The following is an 18,611-nucleotide window of genomic DNA, read 5'->3' on the forward strand; positions in this document are numbered from 1 at the left end:
ATGCTGATGCAATTAGTTAGGCATTCAGCAAATATAAGAACACTACTCTTTCAAGCACATTTCAACCTCCACTGACTAGTAGAACTAAGGACTTCCAGAACCTACATAATCCAGGTTTGCCATGATTTCAAGATGAAAAATCTTAAGCCCATTCATAGGAGTGAAATGCAACACAATCCTTGTACCAACGTACGATAGACTCGCGGTAACCATTTAGGAGATGCTTGTTATCCCTGTCCAACTTCAAGGCCTTAGCAGCATGGTATGTCATTGCTTTTGAGTAATCCTATAAATAAACACTTGTAAAAAATTTGTGTTCCAGTATATAGAAACATAAAGTATGGATAACAGGAATGTGTAGCACAATTACTTTCCGGCAGAAGCTTGAAACTACATTATATATAGTAATGTCACATAGCATCCAGGTTCGCGGGAGAATCGATTCCATCATACTTTCTGGCTCTCCTACCTCTATAACCATGGACTCCCATCTGTGCAGCTCTTCTCGTCCCAGGCAAACACTGGAAAGCCAACCGATACAAATACTGTAGTCTTGAGTTGTTTGGATAGTAACTGATTCCTCGACCAAACGCTGTCAAAGCAGACGAAGAGTCATGTGAAGGAAAGAAGGGGTTAACCACTACAATGACAATTCTCAAAACATTAAAGTCCAGCGACTCAAAGAATAGGGTTTTGGGTTTTAGTTAATGATCCTCTGGTGCTTTTGATTCTTTATTTCCATGAATTGTCATTTTGATCTGGGTATTTTAGTTGTACCAATTACTCAAAGAATAGGGTTTTGGGTTTTAGTTAATGATCCTCTAGTGCTTTTGATTCTTTATTTCCATGAATTGTCATTTTGATCTGGGTATTTTAGTTGTAGCTATTCCTGAGATTCTGTGTTGTTACTATTTGGGTTTTTTTTTTCTTTTTTCTTCTTTCAATTCTTTGTTGTCATTTTTTAATTATTTCTTTGGCAAATTTGTTGGATTCTGTAAGACTTCTTTAATTGGATAGGAACTCTTTTCTTAATTTCTTAAAATGTTTTTATTTTAATCATCTATCTGTGTATTTGTTTCCTGGGCAGATGTAGCGTTTACTAAAACGCTATGGCATCCTACTATAGCGTTTTTCAAATGCTATTAATAGAAGTTTATGGTGTAGTGATATATGCTCCATTCTTGTAGGGATTCTTGCCCAGCATGCTTTCATTTTCTAGAGCTCTGCGCCTTGATCCCACAAACAACGAGATCCTATTCCACTTGCGGTCTGCTGGGCAAGCTCACTAGAAAGCCCTGATAGCTCAGTAGATCATTCTGGAAAGCTACAGCTGGTTAATCTGGGTAAGATATGTGCTGCAGCTGTTTATATTTATCTTGTGGAATGTCTCTTGAACCTTTGTCTTAGGTTCCCATTACTTTCTGTTACCGATAAGGATTAAAAATCGTCTTTCATTTTCAGGTACAGTTTGTGCTGCTGACTTGAAAGATTTATACGAGACACTTTGTTTGACTAGATTTATTCATGTAATCAGCTACAGAAAGTTACTTGTTGTTACAATACTACTGTTCATGGCTGTCACATTTTGTGCTCTTATTATTATAGTGTTCTGCTTAGGTTATGCGAAAGATATTGCTTATGGTGATGGCAATACGTTCCATCTGTTATGGTTATAGTGCAGTGGTCTCCCATGTTATTGTTACATTATAGGTCCAGTGTTCGAATCTGGCAAACTACAATAATTTTTGTTTACGTTTTTTCCAAACTTTAAAGTTCCCACGTTATTGTTACATTATAGGTCCAGTGTTCGAATCTGGCAAACTACAGTCATTTTTGTTTACGTTTTTTCCAAAGTTTAAAGTTTAATTCTAGCTTGCTTGCAGCACAAAATATTATTAATGCGTACTATTTTTTTCATGTTGCTGACTATTATAAACTTGAGATAATTTTAACAATATTCTTATTTTAAATTAATCGTATTTCTATATATCAAATTTTTGTATCGGAATCTTCATTAAAATTTTGATATATAACTTGAGTTCTAAATTTTTTCTTTTCAGTTTCTAAACTTCGTCATCTAGGATGAAGTTCTACTTCCATCACTCGTTGTTATTTTTTAGTGATTTGGAAAACTCTTGTAAAATAGAAAAGTATAGTTGCAACTCTCAACTCAATCAAAAATTTCTTGTTATTTTTCAAGATTTTTTATGTTTTGATATTATTATTTTATTTTTGTGCCCCAATAACCCTAAGCTTCTAGCTCCGCCACTGCGACCAAACATATATATGCAAGTAAAGGTTTAAATCCAGGCCAAATAGATCTAGTAAATCAGTTGTAGTAAAAAGTGTGTTGGCAGCAATGGACATGATGTTTTATGATTATCAAAATATCAAAACATGCTCACACAACCGATGTATCCATAACCAGTGTATATCGATTTTTAAACTCCAAAACGTAATCTATTGTCCAAGTACAAATCACCTACCACAACGTAAATCGATGTATCATTAAACAGAGAACATCGGTTTTCAAAAACTAAAGAGATGTCTACAATGAAACAACACATCAGTTTATGTTAAAATAATTAAGCGATGTACATAAACCCAGCGAACATCGTTTTACTAAAATGAAAATGATGTTCTGTGTGAAAGAACACATCATTCCTAAAAAAAAACAGATGACGGGTAAAGATACAGACATCGTTTCTAGGAAAATAATGTGGCAAGATACAAGTAAAAATGACCAAGACCAAACAGTAGTTTATGGGAACTGATGTCTAAAAGTGTATGAGACATCACTTCTAAAATAGAAATCAATACAAATGTTCACTTATGTATTATTCGGCATATATTTTATTAAGCATAAAGTGTGAAAATATGAAAAATTAAATAGAGTTCACATACAAAATTATGATGATTAAAACGATCATACGTCGATTTGTGTTTCAAAAGTGATGTTTGTTGTTGTTGTAGACATCGGTTTCTAATCCCCAATTCCATTCCTCGAAGACCTGAGTCCACATATTCAATTCCGGCCATGGCAGCGAAACCACGACTATCCAGTTCAATCGTTTACTCGCTAGTCTCCCTCCTTCGAATCTCCAATTCCATTCCTCCAAGTCCTAACTCCCAAAATTCAATTCCGGCCATGGCAGCCAAACCACGACTGTCCGGTTCAATTGTTCAATCCTTCAAGCATAGTCCACTACTACATTCACCAAACACCCAAAACCCTAAAATGGCAGCCAAACACCCTCCACCAAACAGCCATCGGACTACCGTAGTTCCTTCGATCCCCGACCTAGCGACGATTTTCAACCGTCAGATGACTCAGATCCACCACACGTGCCAAATTCCCAATTTTACTTCACTTATCCGTGCGAAACGGGGTTGTCCGGCAGTAAGTTTGTTGACTTGTGTAAATTTACATTTTAACCTAGATTTTTTTTAACCCCTTTTCTTTTCCTAATTCTTGTAAATAAACTTTTTTATTATAATTTATATATATATACTGTTGAAACAAACTCTCCCGCTCAATCAAGATTACAAACCACTCTCTCTCTCTCTCTCTCCCCGATCAAACTCTCCATTTCTGGTTAAAAATTTCTTTCTGGGTAGTGTTCTGTGTTCTGGGTTAAAGATCATTTCTGGGTAAGAATTCCATTTTTTGATTGAAGCTTGGGTTCTCCTACATTTTTTTTCTTTTTGATTTTCATTTACATTTGCTGCAGTCTTGTATACTTCTCATTCAACTGCGTATCTTCCTCAGAGGGCTTTCACCTTTCATCACATTGGCTTTTTTCTTCTGGGTTCTCTGGCCATCTTGTGCTCACTATTTAAAGGTAATCCTCAAGAAAACCAATCTTCCATTGCTTCAATCTTTTTTCACAGAATGGTCTCTGGTATGGTATGAGTTTACGAATGGGTTCTCATTCAATCGTGTTTCTTTCTCAGAGGGCTTTCACCTTTCATCACATTGGCTTTTTTCTTCTGGGTTCTGTGGTCATCTTGTGCTCACTGCCTAAAGATAATCCTCCAGAAAACCAATCTTCCATTGCTTCAATCTTTAATTTTCACATTGGTGAAGGTTCTTGATTTTTTGTTTCCAATATTGTTCAGTTTCATCCATTTTCTAATTTCTTGTAGCATCTTTTTCTTCTCTGCCTGCTTTATCCTTTTCTTCTAGTTTCATCCATAAATAGCAACATCCACTTCATCTGACTAGAATAAGTTTTTTGGAAATTTATAATATTTTTAGGGATAGTCAAAGTGGAGGAAAAAGGATGTCGTTTTCTCTCCTCTGGGTTATTCTAGGGTTTCTTGCCGTGGTAACCCATGGCGGTTTTGCAACACCGACCAGCATGGGCGAGCAGCCCGTCCCTTCTGGTTTCATTGACGATGGCAGTGTGGGAGTTATTCCTCACCTTCTCGTCCCGACTCTTGCAAGGGAGAACTCTTGACAGCGATCGACTTTAGTTGGTGGTGGTCTTGTATCTAGGAATTGGAAGGGGGGCGGCGCTTTCTCTTCTCCGCGGCGGCTGGTTTGGTAACGCCGATGGTGGTGATGGTAGATCTTGTGCCTTCGGGTCAAGATCGGAGTTGTGGAGCGGTGTTGTGGAAGGAAGCTTTGGACTAGGCTTCCCTATCCATGATGTCGCCAGTGTTTGTGACCCTAGTGCTGAGGAAGACAACGGGGCTACGTCAATTGATGCATGGGTGACAGCGCCGGGGATGGGGTTTGGGTTCTCCTTTGATCTGCTCCGATTTTGCATTTTACAGTACAAGGATGGTGGTGGCTATGGTGTTATTGTCGGTGGAGGCCTTGCTGGCTACAGCGGTGGCAATGATTTGGAGGCCACCAGAGTTGCAATTGGGCTTGGGGGCTTTGGACTAGGGTTTCGCATCATTGGGCCGTTTGTGTGGGCTGGAGTACATTGGGTTCATAGCATTTTTAGGTTTATGTGTTTTATTTTAGCTTTGGGTTATTATCATTTTTTACGAAATGATGATGGCCCTATCTTTTTCTTTATTTGAGTGGAGAAGGTCGACAAGTAACAAGTAGCCTCGTAGGTAGTTTATTGATTTCGGGGTTACTTAGTTTTCTTGTTTTTGCGCTTAATCAAAAAAGGTGGGTGTGCTAGGGGTATGCTAAGTAGTGTACTCGTGTGAGGGGTGTGTTAGGGTTGTGTGCTCTATGTAATGACTTCTACTAACGGCCCTCTGGGCAAGTCAGTATTTACTGCTTGCTGAAATGCTGAATGAGATTGACCTTTTCACCTAAAACAAAAAAAAAAAACAAAAAAGGTTTTTGGATATATATTTGTTTAATATTTGCATCTGTGGCTTTCATCTTTTCTCTTGTTTTCAAATGATTTTCTTATAATTTTGTTTTACTCAAAAGAACAGGTTTTTTGGGTCTTAGTTAATTAATCCTCTGGTGCTGCTATTGATTCTTTATTTCTTATCCAAATAAACTTACCCCTACAACTGAGAATGTCATCCCACTCTGATAGTATACATCTACAGGAAACGGATGCTCCATTCTTCCAAAGTTTCTGATATTGCATTTACAAACTTCAATAAGATGCAACATATATAGAGTAATAAAAGAAACAGACTGTACCATGGTGATTGATGCACTTGATAGAGACACAGAAGATTTATCTGAGGTAGGATGTATTGTAGAGGATTGTAAAGCTTATTTGCGTTCAATTCCTTCTTCATCACTCTACTCTATTTATCGTGAAGCAAATGGTGTGGCACATAGATTGGCCCATGTTGCTAGTGTTGATTACTTAGATGATTATTGGTTAGATGAGACACATGTGATTATCCAGGATGTTCTCTATGAGGATGGTTGTACTAGTACTCGAGGTTTAGGTAATATGTCCCCCTCGCTGTACAATTATCCATCTATTATTAATAATAATTCCGGGCGTGGGGCTGAGCCTCCCAGTTAGGCTGGGTTCCAAACCCTGTTACAAAAAAGAAAAACAAAGATATGCAGATTCAAAACATAGGTACCTCAAAACAAAAACAGGAAAGAAATACATAGATAGATGATTAAAATAAAAACATTTTAAGAAATTAAGAAAGAGAGTTTCTATTGGGACCTCCAAATTTGCTCACTTGACCTCACTCTATTATGAATTATTAAATGACATATATAACCTACTATAAAATGACTATTAAGGACAATAATTATACCCAAAAAATATTATATTTATTTTATGTAGACTTTCCAATTCAATAATATTAGATTGTATTCATTATTATTTTCCTTTTCTATTTTCATTTTCTAATTTCACTACATACTCATTAAAGCATTCATATATATTTAATAAGAATTAAAAATATGATTAAGGTCATGTGACATAAAAATGTATGATATATATGTTGAACGCATATTGATGAGGGAAAACAAAATAAACCCTCTTATGATTTATGACCTAAATATAAGTCAATCCATTATATTTGCAACAACAAAAAAATAATAAAAATAAAAATATTTAAATAATTAATCATGTGGTACAAAAAATACAAAAAAAAAACATTAAAAAATGAATGATTTTTTTCTTTTGAGAATAAAAACAAATGATTTCTTCATTTTTTTGTTTGCACAGCTAAAATAGAGAGAAAAAAAAACATAATAGTTCATGGCATTTTCTTATTGATTAGACATTAATTTTTGAAACTCAAGTTTGATTAAGAAATGTATATTAGTTAAGATTTATAAAGTGATTAAATCATTGAAATGACTAAATTTTTTATTTTAAAGATAATAATTTATTTGCAAATTACAAGAGTGAGGTTATTTGAGGAACTTTAGTGAGGTTTAGTGAGTAAATTTAGTATTTGAAAATTTGATAAGAGGTGTAAAAAGCATAGAGGTCAAGTGAGTAAATTTAGAAGTTCCAATAGAAAAACTCATTAAGAAAAGAGTTCCTATCCAATTAAAGAAGTCTTACAGAATCCAACAAATTTGCCAAAGAAATAAAATAAAAAATGACAACGAAGGATTGAAAGAAGAAAAAAAAAAAACCCAAATACTAACAACACAGAATCTCAGGAATAGCTACAACTAAAATACCCAGATCAAAATGACAATTCGGAAATAAAGAATCAAAAGCACCAGTAAATAATATGTTTAATTAGAACCCTAGGATTTTCTGCAGGTCCGTATTGATTACAAGATGGATGTGTCTAGGGCTTCTCGAAGATTGAAGGAGGGAGATTTTTGTTGGGTAATCTTCCTCCCAAATTTTTGAGCACTAACAGTTGGCGCCGTCTGTGGGAACTGAGCAAAATGCCTTAAAATTAGTCGAGGAGCCATGGATGCAGCCATGAAAGCTGGGGCGGGATAAATTCCTCAACGATTGATAAGCTGAAATTTTCATTCCGTATTATTTATTTGTTTATTATTATTATTTGACCTAATAGCATGTCTAATTAGCATTATTCGTGAATAGGAACACCGCTAGAGCTAGGCGTAGTACGTAATAATCTTAGCTATCATTTTGAAATTAATTGAACTCATAGCTAGGATGACAGTGGGACAGTGACTGAAATACTAATTCAATTTGCGTTATGATTTTAGAGCCATAGAAAACGGCAGTGAAACTCTTATATGAGAGATAACCAACTTATCCACACACTTGCACTGAAAAACAAATTTAGTGTGAGGAATTAGTCGACAAGGGATTTCAACCAATATAAAGTCGGAGAGATATTAGCGTTCGTCTTGCTTGACCATGTTGTTTCTGGTGATCTTTTTTATTTTTTTTAAGTTAGACTGAGACTAATCTTCTTGTGGCAGTAGTATCACAACGACTCATGGCAGATGTAGAAACTTGGGGAAAAGAACTGATTGCAGAGAGCATATGTATTGCCGTATTGGACAATGTTTGAAAGAGTAATTTTTTCTTTTTCTAATGAGTAATTATATATACACACTTGTTTCGATCGATAGTCATTTGTTTCGATATAGAGGTCAGAGTGGAGGAATCAACCAACTAATCATAAATTCAAACATTAGACGGTTCCTTTGTCATAAACAAAAATTAGCACATTCTAATTTCTTAATACAGCCAGGAAACAAATATCTGGTTAGGAAAAACACGCTGAAAGGCTCAAAACAACTCATAGACAACACAATGGTTATTAAAAGATGACTTGTATTATATGCCAGCCAAAGAGTAGGGAAAAAAGAACAACTTGTATAATAGATATCCAAAATTACATGATTTTTTTTATTGCATATAAAAAATTACAATACTTGATGTGACCTTCTAGATATATGAAGCAATTTCAAAGCTCCTTATCTCACAATAGCCAGACTAAAACCAATATTCCCAACCCATGAAATTATCCTAGTTATCATATCATAGAAATGAATTGCACTAATAGGATGACACAAGGGAACTGACTAAAATGACACGAGGACGGTGACTAAAATGACAACATGCAGTAATTCATGCCCTAATAACCAGGGAAAAGAATAAAGATATGCATAAATTATGAAATAATTATGAAATGGTAATGAGGTGTAGAGGTTCATCAAACACTTAATTTGCTGCTCCACCAGCAAATGTTTTCTTGTTGGGCTCAAAGACGTATTTAATCAGCGACTCCTTGATTGGCAATAGTTCAGGGAACTCTTTCTTCAACTTGGATGCATCCATCTCATTGTTACTTCTTGGGGCCACAATAACCTTGGCTTGTTCTTCCAATGTAAAATTAACCCACTTGAAACTGGGGTCTATGTACTTCTTGTACATCTCCAGGATCTCATTGTGACTAACAACACCAGGGTTTGTGAAGTTCCAAATGCCCTTCAAGTTCCTCTTGGCCATCTCAACTGAAATCGGTAGAAGTTCATCCAAGATAGTCATGCTGTTTGGAATATCAACCACTTTGTTGTACTTGGAGATCTTTGTGATGAAGTTGCGTGGATTGCTGAGATCAGATGATATAGGCATTCGAACTCTAAGAGTGCAGACATTGTCATATTCTTTCAAAAGCTCTTCCACCTGCAACAAAAAAATGGAAAGTCAGATATTAGTTGGCAGCTATGCTGAAACCTTCTCAAAAGATAACAATAGATAGACACATACCATGGCTTTGGTTTTGGAGTAAAATGAACCAGTGAAATTTGGTGTATCTTCCTCCTTGAACCCAATTCCTGATCTTGATGGATGAGCTGCATCGTACTCGAAGATACAACCAGTAGCATAATTCATCATTAGGAGGTTGTGCTCTCTGCAGACATCAGCCAAGGTCAATGTACCCACAACATTGGTCCGAATTGTTTCTGGTTTATGAGATTCACACCAATCCACATTGGGTCTGCCAGTCACTCCAGCAGCATTGAAAACATGGGTTGGCTTAACTCTCTGAATATCAGCCAAGAGCTGAGAACGTTCCTGGAGCCGCCCTCGTCCATACTCAAACGATATCCCTTGTTTCTCACAAATCTTCCCAAGAAGGCCTCCAATCCACCCTGTGCTCCCATAAATCAGGAACTTCAGAGATGGCTTCTGAGTAGATGGAATGCCCCTAGGAGCTGGAACAACCACTTGGCTTTGACTAGAATCAGTTGCTGGCACAGGGGAATCGGAATTGCTTGTATCAGGCCCATCAAAGTTTCTTTCAATTCCAGGAACCATGAGCATTCTTGGATGAGGGAGCAGTGCTCCAGAAACATCTCCCCACCAATGAGGATTCTTGACGTACCATTCCATTGTCTTCCTCAAACCTTCGTCCCATGAAGTACTTTCAGACCATCCCAAGTTTTTAAGCTTTTGGTCATCCAGAAAATACCTCTGATCATTAAAAGGTCTATTCTCAACAAAGTTAATATATGTATCTGGGTTCAACGAGAACAGTTGGCAAATTTCCCTAGCGACATCAACTACCCTCCTCTCTTTCTTTGTCCCAATGTTGTAGACATGGCCTACCTCACCCTTATGGAGAATGACCTCAAATGCCTCGGCTACATCCTCACAATAGAGATAACTCCTGACATTTGATCCATCACCGTGAATGGGAAGAGTCTTCCCTTTCATAGCCAAGAGCATGAACTTTGGAATCATCTTTTCAGGGAACTGATTGGGGCCATAAACATTGTTTCCCCTGGTAGTTATCACAGGCAGCCCATATGAACGTCCATATGCCATAACAAGCATCTCTGCTCCAGCTTTAGTCGCAGAGTAGGGGTTTGTGGGAAGAAGCTGAGAAGCCTCATGATTTCCCACCACAGCATCCTCATCTGTCTCCCCATAAACTTCATCTGTGCTAACATGGATGAACCTTTTGATTTGGCCAGTGACTTTGCATGCTTCTAGAAGAACATGCGTGCCATATATGTTGTTTTTAGTGAACTCAAAGCTGTTACCAAATGAGTTGTCAACATGGGTCTGGGCAGCGAAGTGCATTATTGTATCAATGGACTCGGTGAGAAGGATGAAGTTGACAAGGTCAGCGCTTCCAATGTCTCCCTTGATAAATTTGAAGTTTGGGGATGACCTTGAAGGATGAAGGTTCTTCAAATTTGAACAGTAATCAAGCTTGTCAAGGACGACAATCTTGTATTCAGGGTAGTTCCTGATAAGCCGATTGCAAACATGGGATGCGATGAAGCCAGCAGCTCCAGTAATGAGGATGTTCTTCGGTTTATAGGCGGTGCCCATATCTGAAAGAGCTCTGCAGAATCCAGCATATAAATTTTAACAATGAGTCTCCAAATTTCAACTACAAGGAAGAATGGTAAATATGCAGGATAAAGGAAATATGTACCTCATAATTGGATTAAACGATACAAATGATCAACACAAAGGAACTGAAGTAAAATAAAAAACAGAAATTCATCGGAAAAGTAAACCTGTTACTATGAGTTTCATGCATTCCAAGTTTCTAACTAATAGATAAAATTTAGGGAACTGACATATAAGTAGTAGGTAATATGTAGCTCATTAAATCATCAAACAATAGAAATAATAAACAGAAGGAACTGAAATTCAAAATAAATAAATAAAAAACTGAAATTCATGGAAAAAATAATAAACCTCTTACCCAGAGTTTAATCCGTTGTAAGTTGTAACTAATGGTTAAGATTTAGAAGGAACTAAAATGTAACTAATAGGTGATATGTAACTCATTAAATGATTAAACCATACACACGGTCAACAGAAAGAACTGAAATTCAAAATAAAAAACAAAAATTCATTGGATTAACAAACCTCTTACTAGGAGTTTCAAGCGTTGTAACCAATGGTAAAGATTTAGGAGACCTTTATCAAGACATTTCATTTTCTAATCAAAGCTAAAAAGACATATTCCCACGAGATGAGTAAAGCTGGTTTCTTTGTAAATGTCAATCTAAACTTTAATCTAAAGAGTTTAGCTAAATCAGAATTATCGAATTTGAAGAAACAAAATCTATCCCACCTGATATTCAATTATTCATGTCTTCATGTACAATGTGACACAGAAGAAGCTGTAAAAGAGATATCTAATCATGATAAAAAGCGAAAATTGACAGACCACCTAATTAATTAAGATAACGGCAGAGATTACGCAATACGCAACTTTATGAAAATACAGCCAGACCAGTTTTTACTCCTTTCACATTGCTTGTCCTGACTCCATTTTCACATGGAAACCAAACAGTTCACATTTTCTTCAACTTCCAAATTTTCAAAAACAACAAGAACCCAAAATGCAAAGCACCCAAATCTACCGGATCTATGAAAAATGCAGCACAGAACGGACCCAGATCTTACTCCCTCTACCCAAAAATTGACAAAAGGTTCAAACTTTGCACAGAAGTAAAACCATTATGCATTAGCAGCAAAACCCACATTGACCATAAAACTAAAAGCTTTAATGGGTGAGCAGGAGATCTGGGTCTACAATGAGGGAGCAATTCCTTGATCAACAACTGAGATCAAAGAAATTACACAACTTTAAACTCCAAAAATCACAGAAAGACAGAAACTTTACCAGTTACAAGTTCTGGGTGGGGAGTGGATCTTGGTGCCCAAATTGGTTGCAGCCTTTTTGGTTTTTATGGTGGTAAAAATTTTAGGACAATGAAGAAGAAGAGGAGGAGACTAGAAAAGAAGGGATTCGAGTGTGAGGAGGGAAGGTGATTCGAGTTGGGTATTTATAAATATTTATAAATATCAGAGAGAATTGGAATTTGGGTTTATAAAAATGCTTGGGAATATTTGATGGGGTTTGGGCTAGCAGTGATTGGACGGCTGTACCACTCAGATTTGGCCGCGTACAAATTGTGGGTTTCTGTTCAATGTGTGAAAGTGACCACCCCTGCCTTACGCGATTAGATTAAGGGGAACACAGATCTAATCATGGGACTAGTAATTTTCATAAGCAGTTGTTACAATAGGGAGTGACAATCTACCATGGTAAATATTGAATCCACATGTCTTGGCTAGAATTTAGGGGTAATAAAATGGAAAACCGCCGGTAATGAGGTGATTAGAAAATCCTAACGTGAAGTATCGTGTAGGGCAGCTGTGGAAAAAATGTAATATTTTCGGTTATAAATTTATTAGTAGTAAATGATCTCACATTTCTTTCAAAAGAAACTAAAGGGTGTTTCTATTTGAACCCAGCAAATTTCTAAATAGACCCAGCAGCTAAAAAATTGTCCCTAATTTTTCAATTTTGCCCTCATTATAATACACCGAGCATATACAAACCCACAAGTGTAACGGTTGTTATTGTTTACCGACGACAATCCGGAACAAAAGAAATAACTGAGATCAAGGCGGTTCCTATTGCCCTTAAACTGAAAATGGCTTCCACCGAGATAAAGAAGATATAGAATTTTGCTGCAAGCTCATCATATTGTTCTGCTGAATTGTTGGCATTGAACTTTGCAAGTTCAAGGATTGCAATTGTTACACGAAACTTGGAGATTTTGGGTTAGCCAAACTTGTAGACCACGGAAAGCTATCGAAAACAACAACTGTGGCCGGAACCATGGGCTACATGGCTATGGAATATGTTACAACGGAAAAGGCTAGCAAGGAATCAAATGTCTTTAGTTTTGGAGTTGTTGCTTTGGAAATAGCTTGCGGGAGAAAACCCATTGATTCGAGGTATGAAGAAAAGCACATCAATTTGGGGGAGTGGGTTTGGGAGCTCTATGGAGAAGGGAAAATTATCGAAGCAGCAGACCCAAAATTGTGCGGGGATTTTGATAAGAAGCAAATAGAGTGCTTAATGATGGTTGGGCTATGGTGTGCTCATCCAGATTACAACTGTACGCCTTTGATACAACAAGCAATCCAAGTGCTTAACTTCGAAGTTCCATTGCCCAATCTCCCACTGGCGATGCCAATGGCCTTTGCTCTTCCATTATCACTGTGATGCCTCGGAAATTCGTAATTATTTTCCGAGGAATTTCCGGAATCTAATTTATGGTTGTTGGACGGAGCGCAAGTGTTTCGGACGAATTAATTATTGAAAAGTATGACTTTAGGGGGGGTTCAAGGTTGACTTTTGATGCGTTGGGATTCTCCGAAAATTTCCTTCACGAAAGTTGTAGAGCGCGTCGATACGAGTTCGTGGATATGCGGAATGCATAAATCGGAGTTCGTATGAGGAAGTTATGGCTATCGAAAGAAGTTTCCGTTTTGGTATATAAAGGGAAAATCAGATTTTTATTTCATTTTTCCTTATTTCCATTTCCGGAAACCATTCCCTCTCTCTCTTCTCTCTCGTCCGCTCCCTCAGAGTCGAAATTCTTCGACTGACCCGACCCGAACCCGGCGTTCCGACCCGACTTTTCCGGCCGACTGCGGCGGTCTCCGGCCGTGAAACTTGGCCAGACAGGATCGCCTCCGCCGTCTGGTCGTCCCTCTGGTGCTCTCTATCGACGATTCTCATCCACGACGGCGCTGCAAGTCGACTCAGATTGAGGAAATCGGACCCGGCCGGAAATCCATATTCCGACGTCGGCAAGGCTTCCAGTTTTCTTGGTTGAGCTCAGAACTGCATCGCCGATCGATCCTTGGTGGTTGTTTGGATCGATTCACGTGAAAATTTGATCAACTCGGATTGGATTACTGTTCACGGCTTGTGAGGTAGTTTTCGATCCCTTAAGCTTGTTTTCTGACTTCGATCCAGTTATGAAAGTTCACAAGCATGCTTAGATGAAGCTTTTTGATGTTGGGAGTTTTGTGAGATTTTGAGTTTTTGGCCGGCGGCGGTGCACCACCGTCTGTGGTGGCGTTCTGGCGGTGTTCCGGCCACTTAAGGAACTGTTTATGGTATTATATGTCTTCTACTTGTCGATACGAGCGTTTCGATATATAATATGCAAATTTTGGAGTTCGTATGGATTTGTTTTGATTTTTGCCGTTTCATATCGGTGAATTTATTTGATCCGTGAAGATACGAGCGTCCGATCGACTTGTGGTTTGGTCACATCGATCGTGGACGTATTCCGAAGGCCTTGGGAGGTCTCGGATGTGGTTCTGCCTCGATTGGCACAACTTTGGGGATTTTAGTTCAAAAACAGGGGTTTCGAACTTAAATCAAATGTGAATCGTTACTAAGTTGGAACCATATGTGATTAGGTACTTGACGAAGTATTTGGACGAGTTGTTGGTGATTGTTTTGGTTCGGTTCTGTATTGAAGGCGCAGCAGGAGTTCGAGGTGAGTAATCTCACGAAGTTCATATCACGAACGGGTTAACCCTATTGTTTTGAGAGTTATTTAGTTAACTGCAAACTATAGTTGGTATTAGTGACATTTCTGAGTAGGTGACTATGTATGTACATATATATATTATGGGATGTATATATATACATACGTATTCATGTATTAGTTGTGGATTTGTGAAACAATATGCATGAACGATGCTTTTTATTGTTTTGGGTTGGGGCTTTTGGAAAACAATTGGTGGGAAATGGTATTTCTATTGTTTTGAAAAGTGTTTGAGGATTTGAGAGTCACAGGTTGTGATATCTCCTTTTGGGTTGATTTAATGTTTTGATCCGACGACCGGTGGTCTGAGGATTTGAGAGTCACAGGTTGTGATATCTCCTTTTTGGTTGATTTAATGTTTTGATCCGACAACCGGTGGTCTGAGGATTTGAGAGTCACAGGTTGTGATTTCTCCTTTTGATTTGATTTGACGTTTTGATCTGAGGGTCAGGTTGGCCTAAGGATCCGGGGTTGCAGGTTGCATCCTCATGGCAATATTATATCGTAAGATTGAACCTTGGCCGGGTGACAGGTTACGATTCAGTTAGAGCTCTAGTCTGTCTGCCATCGTACTTTAGGGATCTAAGTAGGTTACTTAAGATTTCTGGGTACATGTTTTGTCCAGGTTGGACCGATTTGTTGTTTTATCCAGGTTGGATCGATTTATCATATTCTACTTGTTAGGTTAACAATGGGTATGATTTATTTGTGTGATGTTTTGTCCAGGTTGGACCGATTTGTTATTTTGTCCAGGTTGGACCTATTTGCTGTTTTGTCCAGGTTGGACCGATTTGTTATTTTGTCCAGGTTGGACCTATTTGCTGTTTTGTCCAGGTTGGACCGATTTGTTGTTTTGTCCAGGTTGGACCTATTTGCTGTTTTGTCCAGGTTGGATCGATTTATCATATTTGAATTGTTAGGTTAACGATTTATATGATTTTGTCACGGTGTGACTTTCGTTGTTTCTTTTGGGAAAAGGGTATTGTTTTTGGAAGCATGGTATGTTTTCCTTATTCGCGAGTTGAAAGGTTTTCCTCGTTTTTGGCGTGAGTTGAGCATGTGTGGTTTGAGTTACTCATACGGGCTTGCAAAAGCTTACCGGGTTTGTTGTGTGGCAACCCGGTGCACCATTCCAACGGTGTAGGGGTTAATCCTGCAGGTTAGGATAATCGCGTTGAAGCTGAGGTAGCGCCTTTGGCAGCTTTACGGTAGGAAGCCATGTCTTTTATGACTTTACTATTGATAAGGACTTCCGTTGTATAGTTACTCTGAGTAGCCTTTACGTTTATCTTGTTGTTGACAATTTAATTCGTAAGCTTGTGTAATATATAACTCTTTGGAGCGAGTGTATATTAAGTTTGAGGGTTCAGGGCATCAATATGTGTGTAAGTTTAAGGGAAAAAGATTTCAGGTATTTCGTATTGATGTCTGGACGTTCACGCATATATAATTATGGGGTTATATATATCGATTTTCATGTGTGAAAAATCAGGGGCGTGACAATCACTCTCGATGTCGTGTAGTGGTGACACTACTGGAGGTCAAAGTGAGTCTTCAGGATATGGTTCTACCATCAACTCCACACAGCTAACCTCATCTTCTACCCCAAATTCTAATCCATTAGCAACTATTCATTAAGCTATTTGATAATCTGTAACCCAACTTCTCCTTCAAACCAGGTGATATGTTAGGTTTGGAAGTTTATAAGACTGTTATCAGGCGCTCCAGCATTGTCTTGAACATTTTCAGCTACTCAAGCTGATCTGACTTTGGCTGTTGTGTTGTGTTTGCTGGGTTTGTTTAAATCAGGATAAAATGGGAAATATAGAATAATATTTAGAATGTTGGGTGTATTTAGATATTTGCTGGGTACATTTAGAAAGACTCAAATTAAATTGTAAGAAAAATAATGTGCCGGTCAGGAATTAGGTTAGGTGGAATCTTGAAATTGTTTCACTAGCTTCTAGATACTATCGAAAGCATGATGATGATATTTAAGGGATTAATTGGAATGCTCCACAGTTCTTGTTGGGAAGAAAATTAGGTTGGAGATTGGTTACTATGTTGTATATTAATTTTATAAATGATGGTGGTGATGTACTGATGTTTACAAATGTCATTAAAGTCAAATGTGGTAAATATTTTTTTTTTGTTACATACTTATATTGGATGAGATTGAATTCCTGACTCGTATAATTCTATTAATTTTTTTTTTGAGCAGTGCTATAGACACTAAAAAACAATACCAAATGACATGGCGTTTGAATTTGCGTCTTACTTGTCATGACATTCAATTTAATAATTTACAGCAAATTTAATTGATTTTATCTAAAAAACTAATTAATCAGCAAAAAAGAAGAACGTGGTTCATCAAACAACTAAATCTGCTACCGCCCTTCCTCAAACAAAACAACCATATCTGCAAAATCAAAAGAGCAAAGAAATCTAAAGAATAGTGCAAAGAAATTACATCAAATCTAGAAGACTGTATATATAATAGTACAACTATTTATTTCTCCCTCTAACAATATCAGACTTCATATTAAATTCATTTGAAATTCATTTAAAACCCAGTAGAGATGGATCTTGCCATCAATTGAAAATCATCATTTCTCATTTACTCCATCACTACATATCTCTATTTCCAGCAGGATGAAATCCACCACCACTAACAGTGTATAATAGATCATTATTCAATTACCAATGAACTAATGAATTAAGCCATACACAACTTTGTATTCTATTTACTCTGTTTTGGTTGATCGCCTTCTCCTACAGTTGCGTGTGAAAGTCTCTATGATTTAAGGGGTTGGTTTAGGTTCTTCATTCATTTTGTTGTTGTTTATCATATACAATTTTTTCTAATTAAACAACAATAACTTTTAATTATTGATCTTTCCATTTTAAAGAATAAAAATAAAATATAAGAATACATGTTAAAAATAGTTTGATGATATGACACCTGCCACATCATTTTGTATTGATATTTGGTATAATTATTTGGGATCTCAAGTATTTTTGTTTTTTTGTTTTATCATTCCTCACTACTTTTGTTAATCCCAAAGAATTTAAATGATATTAACTTATGTATAAGCATGTCTTTAGTTTAATTAGTATTTGTACATGAAACTAACCAGATTCCATTGGGATCTTAAACAAGGCCTTATCAAAACGTAGGAAGAAATATTTTTTTTTTCTCTTTTGACAGAGGGTATTTTTGAGTAGTAAAGCGGGAGTGTAGCTTACTAGGAAGAACTAAAATTGGGACGTGTATGTTACTTGCGATACCAAAGATGATTATGCGTCATATGCAAATAACACAAACTATTAATTATTCCTTTTTAGGACAAACTGTTTCCTCTAGTAGTTGCTAGACTTTAAAGAAATGGGAATTTGGGGGAGTACTCTTTCACGTTCAACCTTATTTTCTGTTGGGTACCAATCTAGTACTGCACGTTCTCTACACATCGAAGCCATTAACACACCTAACAAGAGCATCTATTATATGCTGTGCATTTCCTTTCGCTGATTAAATCAATCAAGATCCTCCTGCATCAACTGGGTTGCATTTTTCTTGTGTGATTCATATAATGACTGGTTCGAGTCGATCACATGGAATATGCAGGGATGTCTTTGTGCTGCTCATGAATGCTGTCATTTTCTTTTGGCTGGAGAGAAAGAAAGGAATTAAACGGCAAAAAAGACCCAGGTCCACATGATTCATTTTCTGTAATTATTATATGTGATCGATGCTCAATTTGCTCCTGATTTCATCATAAACTTAAAGAGAAACATAAATAGACCAAACAGAGTAAGGTCCACCGGTCCCTAAAAGTAAATATGTTGAAGCAAATGAGTTGGTGAGGATCAGGGG

The 18,611-nt window shown here is 37.2% G+C and overlaps 1 protein-coding gene across 2 annotated transcripts; it reads right to left on the minus strand.

Moving 5' to 3' along the window:
• Positions 1-8,196: 8,196 nt before the first annotated feature.
• LOC112187098 (trifunctional UDP-glucose 4,6-dehydratase/UDP-4-keto-6-deoxy-D-glucose 3,5-epimerase/UDP-4-keto-L-rhamnose-reductase RHM1) lies at positions 8,197-12,180 on the minus strand. Of its 2 annotated transcripts, none has more exons than XM_024325744.2 (3): positions 12,001-12,180; positions 9,114-10,701; positions 8,197-9,029 (listed from the first exon to the last, which is right to left on the minus strand). In XM_024325744.2, exons 2-3 carry the CDS (start codon positions 10,686-10,688, stop codon positions 8,565-8,567), a joined length of 2,040 nt encoding a protein of 679 aa, XP_024181512.1. In that variant the 5' UTR covers positions 10,689-10,701; positions 12,001-12,180; the 3' UTR covers positions 8,197-8,564. The 2 variants fall into 2 exon arrangements, with proteins under 2 accessions (XP_024181512.1, XP_024181513.1); XM_024325745.2 differs by lacking the exon at positions 12,001-12,180 and adding an exon at positions 11,238-11,894.
• Between the last annotated feature and the right edge of the window lie 6,431 nt (positions 12,181-18,611).

The sequence above is a fragment of the Rosa chinensis genome, chromosome 2 (assembly GCF_002994745.2).
Source record: "Rosa chinensis cultivar Old Blush chromosome 2, RchiOBHm-V2, whole genome shotgun sequence".
Taxonomy (NCBI): Eukaryota; Viridiplantae; Streptophyta; class Magnoliopsida; order Rosales; family Rosaceae; genus Rosa; species Rosa chinensis.